This window comes from Bidens hawaiensis, unplaced genomic scaffold, assembly GCF_021521415.1.
Source record: "Bidens hawaiensis isolate Kalapana, Puna unplaced genomic scaffold, B.hawaiensis_p1.1 tig00016464_1, whole genome shotgun sequence".
NCBI lineage: Eukaryota > Viridiplantae > Streptophyta > Magnoliopsida > Asterales > Asteraceae > Bidens > Bidens hawaiensis.
Genome location: NW_027492512.1, coordinates 136,995 through 146,802, shown reverse-complemented (window position 1 = coordinate 146,802; position 9,808 = coordinate 136,995). Strand labels below are relative to the sequence as shown.

Below are 9,808 nucleotides of genomic sequence, written 5' to 3'. Positions count from 1 at the left end.
AACGTGCTCTTCACGTGAGGGATTGGAGTGCATTTGAGGGGAAAAGGGATAAAACTGCCCCTCACATGAAAGGCATGATGATGGGTGTAACATTCAAACTTAACGGGCTTAGTAGGGCCGGGTTTAATTGCAGATTAAATGAAACCACATTGACGAAAATTGAAAATTTGAAACTATTAGAGTAAAACCGCATATTTGAACAAACCACATAAATAAAAACCGCAGTTCACTATTTTGACTTTTATATATTAATTTTATGGTGTAGAGTTGAGCTCGAGCTGAGCTTTAGCTTGTTTAAAGTACTACATGAGTTTAAGCTGATCTTAGGCTCATTTAAGATTTTTCTCAAAATATGTAAATATACTTTTAAACTTGTATAAATTAATTAATATATATTGATCAAGTTGAGCCTGAAAATGAAATAACAACTCATGCGTTGAGCTCGAAACGAGCCTAGTCGAGCTTGGCTCGGCTCGTTTACACCCCTAGATTTAGGTCTCAATTTTTTTAATAACAAATTTATAATACTTCTAATGCTTCCAAAATCCTTATATAAATACATTCGTTGTCTGGAAGAACACAAGACCTCCGCTAAAAAGTAAAAATCTCTATCAAGTGGGCTAGCTGCACAATAGCTTATGGTTTGATAATTATAATGAATCAAACATGTTTAAATAAATTTAAATAAAATGAAGATAAACGATCAAAGCTTTAAAAGGAGAAAAAGATAACAATAACGCTATAAAAAGAGAAATTTTGTAATTTGATCCTGTTTACTAATTTTGGTGAGCCTTTTGAATTCTTACCAACATATTTTTTCTAGTTATTACTTTATACATATACCTATTACTTTCCCGTATAAGCTACTTTGAGAAGCTTGTGTTAGGTTATGATATATGAAGACTTTAGGCTTGGTTTGGGCTCATGGATGTCGATAGGTAGACACACAAAGGGGGCTGGCTAGCTAGAGGTGCACAAACAGGATATTTTTAGGAATCGGGTAGGTACTAGTTTCGGGTATAGTCAACAAAAGTCGAAACCGGGGCCGAATAGGAAACGGTTCCAAGTATAATCGGGTATAGTCAAGTATTTGACCGGGTTTTGACCGGTTCCACCGGGTTTTTTTCGGGTTTCGGCTAGAGTAGAGTCGGGTTTTGACTGGGTATTTCCGGTTCCAGGTCGGTTTCAATTGCGGGTACGGCTCCGAGGAGATTCCTATACCTGGTTCTACCCACGGGCCAGATATGGATAGGAACCGGTTTCGGGCCAGGTACACCGGGTCGGGTCTGAACTCGGGTGTTTTGTGCACCTCTAGGGCTAGCATTATATATTTTTTTGAGCCCATGGTTTATGTCTTCCGCAAAACCAACTAATTAGCCACTTTTTTATTTTTATAAATATTGTGCATATGTAATAGTAATATTTGTACCTTAAGCTAATAAGAAAACTCAAGCTACAATCATGGATGTAGGTTTCACATCGAAAACAAACCACATTATATTGTCTCTGTTTATGCACAATAATCATTTGTGTTTGATACGAGTCGACTCACTATGTCATCCAAAATAATAAAAAACCAGTGTCCGATATGGAAATAGTTCCATCTTAGACCAACAATTTAGGTTTCTAGAATACATTTAAAAGAAGGGATATTGTTTTTAATACTCCTAACTTTCCCTCATTGGTAGATAACACTTCTAACTTTCGATTTGTCACCCACCACTCCCAACTTTCACCCTATTTTCCTGTACCACTCCCCGTCTAAATGAACACTAACCTCGTTAATGTTTTGGACTATAAATGTCATTCAAATTAGTTGAGTGGGTAAAACAAAAATTTTATTTTTAACACACAACCTCTATTTCCGGCGACTTCTTTTTTTCCGGCGAATTTGAGTTTTTTGGCTATCTCGTCTTTCAGAACACCATATCCATCATTTCACCGAGCTTCACATATGAATTTGAGTTTTCCGGCGAGTTGCAGGTTTCTGGCGAACACCATATCCATCATTTCACTGCCCACCGCCCCTAAACTGCAACCCCCTCCCCCCCGCCACCACCAGTGTCTCACCCAGCCACCTTCCGGGATCGCCTGCGTGCCGGAAAATCGAGTTGCAGGTTTCCGGCGAGCACCATCTTCATCATATCATATGTGACGCTCGGTGAAATAATGGATATGGTGTTATGAAAAACGAGATAGTCGGAAAACTCAAATTCGCCAGAAAAATAGAGGTCGCCTGAAAAATGAGGTCACCGAAAATGGAGGTTGTGTGTTAAAAATAAAATTTCTGTTTTACCCCCTCAACTAATTTGAATGACATTTTTAGTCCAAAACATTAACAAAGTTATTGTTCATTTAGACGGGGAGTGGTACATGAAAATAGGGTGAAAGATGGGAGTGGTGTGACAAATCGAAAGTTGGGAGTGTTATCTACCAATGAGGGAAAGCTGGGAGTATTAAAAACCAATATCCCTTAAAAGAATAACTTATGTTTTATGATCAAATGTTCACTATGTTAATAGTCCGTCTAAAAGCGCACCCAAAATTCTACAAAAATGTGACTGATGTGAGCCGGGGCCCTAGGCCTCTTTGGGCCCGACATTGAATTTAGCTATGAAAAATCCAATTGTATCATGTGGGCCCGACGGATCAAACCTGTGGACAAGATCTTCCTCACCAGGTTTTAACCATTCCCTGCAAAATTACAGCATGAAAAGTATGAAAATCAATCTCATATAACGTCGCAGATTGCCAATTCGATTATAAATCTAAAATATTTTAGAGACTTACTCAAAATATCCATCGGATGATTCATAGCGACCGATTAATCCTGGTCCCCCGATTTTTGGATGCTAAAACATACACAAAAGTGTTAAAAGGATAAGATTGAGGTGGCACAATGAGTCGGGTTGAAAGTCTCCCAATATGCATTATATAATGCATAGTTGCATACAACTTTTAAAACAATTTATTAATAAAACCACATTATTGATGTAATAATATAGTTTTTTTGATCATATTTGACGCATCAGTTATTAATAAAAAAATCTTATTTTTCGCCAAAACGAGAAAAAGATGCTGCAACTAAACTGTGGTGCCAATGAAAGAAACTTATACGTGTCTAGAGCGTAATGCACAACTGCCTCGTTTTCACCTGGATTTATCGTGCATCTGGAATTTAACATGCAGATGTTATAAGTTATAACACTCATTCATAGAAGCTAGAGGTGGCAAATGGGTTGGGTTAGAACGAAACGGGTCATGGGTCAGAACGGGTTAGGGTTGAAACGGGTTAGGGTCGAAACGGATCACTTAAAAAAGGGTTGTTTTGGTTCGGGTCAGAACGGGTTAGGGTCAACAGGTTCGGGTTAGAACGGGTCAAGGTTGGAACGGGTCAAAACGGGTTTGGGTCAAAACTCGTTTAAGTGATTTTTCATTTCGTTTCAGCGCGTAACAGCTCGTTTAAGCGATTTTTCAGTTCGTTTCAGCGCGTAACATCTCGTTTAAGCGATTTTTCAGTTTGTTTCAGCGTGTAACGGCTCGTTTAAGCGACGGCTCGTTTAAGCGATTTTTCAGTTCTTTTCAGCGCGTAACAACTCGTTTAAGCGATTTTTCAGTCCGTTTCATCGCGTAACGGCTCGTTTAGCGATTTTTCAGTTCTTTTCAGCGCGTAACAACTCGTTTAAGCGATTTTTCAGTCCGTTTCATCGCGTAACAGCTCGTTTATGCGATTTTTCAGTTCATTTAAGCGATTTTCAGTTCATTTCAGCACGTAACAGCTCGTTTAAGCGATTTTTCAGTTTATTTCAGCACGTAACAGCTCGTTTAAGCGATTTTTCAGTTCATTTCAGCACGTAACATCTCGTTTAAGCGATTTTTCAGTTCGTTTTAGCATCTAATAGCTCGTTTAAGCGATTTTTCAGCTCGTTTCATCACTTAACAGCTTGTTTCAGCATGTTTTTGTTTCGTTGTTGTCGACTTTTCAGTTTCGGTTAACTTGTCGATTTTTTTTTGAACGAGGACAACGAACGAAACTTTAGTTTTTTTACATTTTTTGTTTTTGTTTTATTTTTTGAGTTATGATTTTTTTATTAATTTTTTGATGATTTCTATTAAGATCAAAATCCCTCAAAAAAAATTCAAAAAAAAAACAAATAAAAAATCATAACTCAAAATATAAACGAATAACGAAAAAAGTAAAAAAACCAAAATATTTTCGCCGTTATCCTCGTTCATCAAAAAAAAAACCGACAAATTAACCGAAACCGAAATGTCGACGAAAACAAATCAAAAACCTTAATCGACCTGTCTAGTGCGAAAATTCGAAAGAAACCGAAACCCAACCCGTCCAGTGCTAAAACTCGTGTCGGCACGAAAGCTGATCCGAGCCGAAACCTAAACCGATATCGTTCCAATCTAAAACCCGTTTCAACCCAAACATGTCACTTTTACTTAAGACACTAACCCACATCGACCTATGTAGTTAAATTTGTCAACCCATTTTGACCCAAAAATAAGAATGTGGAATTTCAAGTGACCCATTTTAACCCATTTAATTAAAACCTATGACCCAAATCAACCCATTTGAATTTTAAAACAACCCAAATTGACCCATTTAGAATGGTTTGGGTCAAGGTTGCCACCTTTAATAGAAGCCAATATGAAGATTAAAACATGGCACACATGTTAAAAGAAGTGCTAAAGTAAAATATAATTAAAAAACATATTATAAGAATGTTTCTTACGTGGAATATACGAGAACTCCACCTGGGCGAACTAGCTGAACAGCCTGATCAAACATTCATTGCTGATACTTCCGGTGTCTTCTTAATGATTCTATCGTTTCCTTGAAATAAAAGACGTATCAATTATATTTCTTTTATGCATTCCAAAACAACTAAAAAGTAACTTTTGTTTTTATCTTGTTTTGAGATATTATTATGCTTATAATAATTGGATACATAACCACTTTATTCATCACAGTTAAAGCAATATATACAAGTGTTAATATGGTTCTGGTAGTTCTCTACTTAAAACTTGGTTCTGTACAAAACATCCTTTTATATATATATGATTGATTACCTCTGCAGCAAACAAACGTGGTCTCAATCCGAGAGCAGAACAAGGAGCGTCAAGAAGAACCCGATCAAAACTGTTCGGAGCAAACCCTTCACATTTATTCACCCTGCCGCCTGTCAACTGATTTTTACCAGGCCCATTTTTCATTCTTCGGTTTTGTTTCCTTATTTCAGCTTTACTTGTATAAGGACCTTTTTTCACTTCCTCATCACCTACAAAACTAACTAAATTAGATGCCAAAAAGCATTTTATAACACACATTATTATTCTATAAAAGATAGCTACTTACAAATCTTGTTGTCTTCAGTTGCAGGAGCTGCTAATTCTCCATTAACAAAATTTGCTGACTCAGTCTGTTGAGTAGGCCGACTTACTTTGTCTTCACTAGAGCTTTGTGCCACCGTGCCATTTAATTTATCCTTGTGGACAGCTTTTAGAGCGTCTAGTTTATATGCTGTTATGCAACTTAATCCCAATTCTTCAGCCAGACTATGGATCTCAAGCACCTGCATAGTGAAAACATCAATACTAACAGATTACTTACTCCATCTAAAAATATAATATTATATGGGGTATGAAAAGGAAACTTTACCTTATTATGGGACCTATCAACAGCAATTACTTCTCCTTTATCCTTCATAAGTGAAGCAATTGCAGTGGTTTTTCCTCCAGGGGCAGCACACATGTCTAATATTCTTTCTCCCTGTTGCGGGTCTATCGAACAAATGATTAATAAAAAAATATTTAAGTCGAGAAAGAAAACTATAACATCATTTACAAGCATTTTATCTAAATATGAAATCCATTATATAGAATTTTTTAGTATTCATGTCATCTAATTTAAGAGTGTGCATGAAAACAAAAAAAGAACTGAAACTGAAAAAACCAAACCAAAATAACACAAGTGAATAAAACCTGACAGTCAGTTTTGTTTTATGTTTTTGTAAAACCGAACTTTCGGTTCGATTTTGGTTTTGGCTTTGCATATAGTAAAAACCGATCGAGCCGGGGGTCTCACCGGAAGCAGCATCTCTATCACTACGGGTTAGAGGTAAGGTTGTCTACATCTTACCCTCCTCAGACCCTACCATAGCTTTGCTATATGTGGGATATACTGAGTACGGTGATGATGATGATGATGATGATGATGATGATATAGTAAAAACCGAAAAAACCAAATTTATAAATTTTCATTTTCTATTTTTGATTTTATGTAATTTATAAAGAATTAATAGATAATGTAATCAAATATTTTAGCCCAAATGTATAGATAAACAATTACATTTTAGTTAATAAAAAGATTTAGACCCAAATTCATTATTTTGGGCCATTTTGTGACCCAAAAATTTTCAAACTCAAACGGCAACCAAAACCGAAAAAACTAAAATCGGACGGTTTTCAAAAACTATAAAGCCATGCACTGTATACTTGCTACAGTATACTTCTATCATGATTACACAACTAAAAGATAATTCTTTATAGAATAAGGGTTTTTAACAAATGTCAAATAGATGGTATTGGTAGCAAATATATTCACCAGAATTAAACCAACGTCATGGCAATTTGATGTTTAAAACTTCGTTTTAAAAAATACTAGCAACACTATTATTAAGGACCAAACACAGTGACATGTCATAACTCAGAAGCACAGCTTTATTATAAATGAGAGAAGAGAAAGAAAGAAACACACGTACCTAAGGCGTGTGCAGTAATAATGCTTGGCAAGTTTTGAAGAAATATGTCCCCCTTTAGCACATCTGCAAAAATTTTAACCAACTTCGCTTTTATTTCCATTCAATAATGTTCAACAGAGCCAGCAACTTGTATTCTCTGCATCTTTGACTAGAAGTTTTACATATTTATGTTATATTCTAAAGCATTTGGCAAAAACTCTTAAATCCATAGTTTTATGTATCCAGAAATTACTACTTCGCCCTTAATCATATTAAACCGAATGAATACCATTGACAAATATAAATATAGTTAAAAATATACCATTGAAAGATGGCAATCTAAACACTCTATAAGTCATATCCACACCAAGACCAGACAAGTCACGAAATATTCCCGCCCTTGATAAATTTGTAATTCCTTGGCCAATATATAATCCATCTCTTTCAATATATTGAGGATCTACAGTGGAAAGAACAGATCATAAGCATGATAATATAATGACCATATGAAAAATAGTAACAATTAACAAAATAATAACAATACAACCACACGATTAACAAACTAACAACAGGCTGCTTACCCGTTTTAAGTCCTTGTAAGACAATCCCACGTGTAATTCCAATAGCGCATTCACCATTACGACCCGGTTGTTCAACACCAACTGAAACTGCAACTTTATCCCCTTTTTCAACATGAGGACTGCATGCTAATATACCTGGCACATATACCTACACAAATATCACAATGAAAACATTAACATTTTAACATCCAGTCTTCTTTTCACAAATAAAACACCTTCATAATGCTGGAATTTACCTGAGCACCTCGAAGAACAGCCTCTGCACATTTACGGCTGACTATTATCTCCTTTGGAGGTCTGTCTTGCTGATAATCATATTGAATATCGTGGGGCCCAGAACCTTTTACAAATACAACATAGTCTAGCCCTGGTATCTGACACTTGAATACAGACCTAGTTTCTAAGGTGGAACTGTTGACGCTTTCATCATCATTTGTATGCAGTTTCTTTTCATGTTGAAGTTCTAGAATCTTTTCAATGACGGATTCAGTTGTTGCCCTCAGTGTATTTACACGTATACAAGAGTAACAAGACGGTCTCCTATCCACTTATAACAGCACATAAGTGCAAAAAATTAGGGTTGACTTAGATAATTTATTAATAACCATGGCCATGTGCAAATAACAAAATGATTTGAAATCAATTAGACAATCACTTAACTAACTTAGATCATAGAAAACCTTAGGTTTCATGGTTTTCACAAAAGAGAACCCTAGAAAGAGGGATGTAAACAACCCAAGCCCGAGCTCAACTAGGCTTGTTTTTACTTACAAGAGCTTGAGCTCGGCTCGTTTCGAGCTCTTCTTATAAAGCTCAACTCATTTCGAGCTCTTTTTATAAAGCTTGAGCTCGAATCATGTTTTTTTTCAAGCTTGGGCTTGGCTCGTTTAATAATTATTAATTTACAAATAATTTACATAATAAGTATATTGATATATTTTGAGAAAAACCTTAAACGAGCCTAGTGTCACGGACCAAATATTTAAAGATCGAGATGCTTGATTTGTGTTGAAACGCTTGGGTTTGTTGGCTCGTTCCGGACTTCATTGGGCACGGCCTCGGCGAGAAAGAAGGCGTACATGCCTAGTCATGCACGCATCGCTGGTTGCGAGCTGTTGCCGCTCGCCTGATGAGTCCAAGGCAGGACGAAACCAACAGACCTCTGATAATTAGCGGACCGATTGGCTGTCCTTCGGGAGCCACACGGAGTCTCGGAGGATGGCTGATGGCTCCGTGACACTAAGCTCGGCTGCGCAGTTTGAAATTAATACATAGAAGTCCAAAAGAGGTAAAACTTAAAAATAAACAAGGTTCGAACTCTAGCGCAATAACGAAACGAGCTTGAGTAAAGATCAATGTTATCTCATACAATGGTTGCTTACCGTTAAAAAACATTGCAATGCGAAATAGAATTAAAGAGATAGTGATACATATATTATTGTTCTAGATATCAAACCTGTTCTCTACTAATTACACCTTTCTAATCTTACATACGAATTCATAATAGTGAAAATGACGAGTAAATTACTAATTAATAATAAGATGATGAAGCAAGTAAGTACGTTAGTGCTTTGGAGATGCGATTAAACGCTTCGGTTCCGTAGGCTTTGGTGAAATAGTCTTCCACTTGTGGATTCCAGTGTAACCTAGGGTTATAACAGTAACGATCCGATTCATCCATCTACAATTCATTACTTTAATAATAAGCACAGATGAATAATAATAATATAATAAGCACAGATGAATGATAATAATAATATTAATAGAGTGAAAATGGAGGTGTATTGTACCTGCTGTGACGGAGATGACGGTGGCGTTTGGCTGCTGAAGCTTAAGCTAAAGCTTCTTCGGTTTTTGTTGTTAATAATAAGTTGAACTAAAACCCTCACTCCTTTCATTCAGTTCAAAATTCAGTTTGACCTAGGTTCAAGTTTTATAAACTTTGAATTAAATTAAATTAAATTAAATTAAATTAAATAAATAAATGTAAGTGTCTGGTTCAATGTGCGTAATGCGGTTTATTGCGGTTTCGGCTAAAATAGAACCGAGAACCCAAGTTTCGGTTTTTTGTTTTTTCAATAACGTTCAGTTTCGTTTTTTTTTTCACAAAACACAAAACCGAACTATAGGTTTCTGGTTCAATGTGCGCGGTGCGATTCATTGCGGTTTTGGCTAAAATGGAACTGAAAACCCAAGTTTCGGTTTTTTGATTTTTTGATAACGTTCAGTTTCGTTTTTTTTTTCACAAAAACACAAAACCGAACTATAGGTTTCTAATTCGGTTTGGGATTTTTGGTTTTTATGGTTTTGACTCGGTTTTTAAGTTTCATGCACACGTTAGGGTCTGTGTAGTGAAGGGCTAAAAATTTAAAGGGATTTTCGACGCATGACGCCATGTCAGCAGATGAGTTATTTTCATTTTAGAGGTGTAGTGGTTTGTAGTCTCATTACATCATCACATTAGTTTTTTATTTT

General features: G+C 36.1%; 1 protein-coding gene across 2 annotated transcripts; it reads right to left on the bottom strand.

Moving 5' to 3' along the window:
- Nucleotides 1-3,077: 3,077 nt before the first annotated feature.
- On the bottom strand, nucleotides 3,078-9,271 carry LOC143551602 (rRNA (cytosine-C(5))-methyltransferase NOP2C-like). 2 transcript variants are annotated; one of them, XR_013138530.1, is made up of 11 exons: nucleotides 9,124-9,271; nucleotides 8,896-9,014; nucleotides 7,570-7,873; nucleotides 7,334-7,481; nucleotides 7,075-7,212; nucleotides 6,774-6,836; nucleotides 5,672-5,793; nucleotides 5,369-5,585; nucleotides 5,083-5,291; nucleotides 4,746-4,846; nucleotides 3,078-3,171 (listed from the first exon to the last, which is right to left on the bottom strand). XR_013138530.1 is itself a non-coding variant. In XM_077042000.1 (11 exons), exons 1-10 carry the CDS (start codon nucleotides 9,229-9,231, stop codon nucleotides 4,802-4,804), a joined length of 1,473 nt encoding a protein of 490 aa, XP_076898115.1. In that variant the 5' UTR covers nucleotides 9,232-9,271; the 3' UTR covers nucleotides 3,093-3,171; nucleotides 4,768-4,801. The 2 variants fall into 2 exon arrangements, 1 of the variants encoding a protein (XP_076898115.1); XM_077042000.1 differs by having other exon boundaries at nucleotides 3,093-3,171; nucleotides 4,768-4,846.
- Between the last annotated feature and the right edge of the window lie 537 nt (nucleotides 9,272-9,808).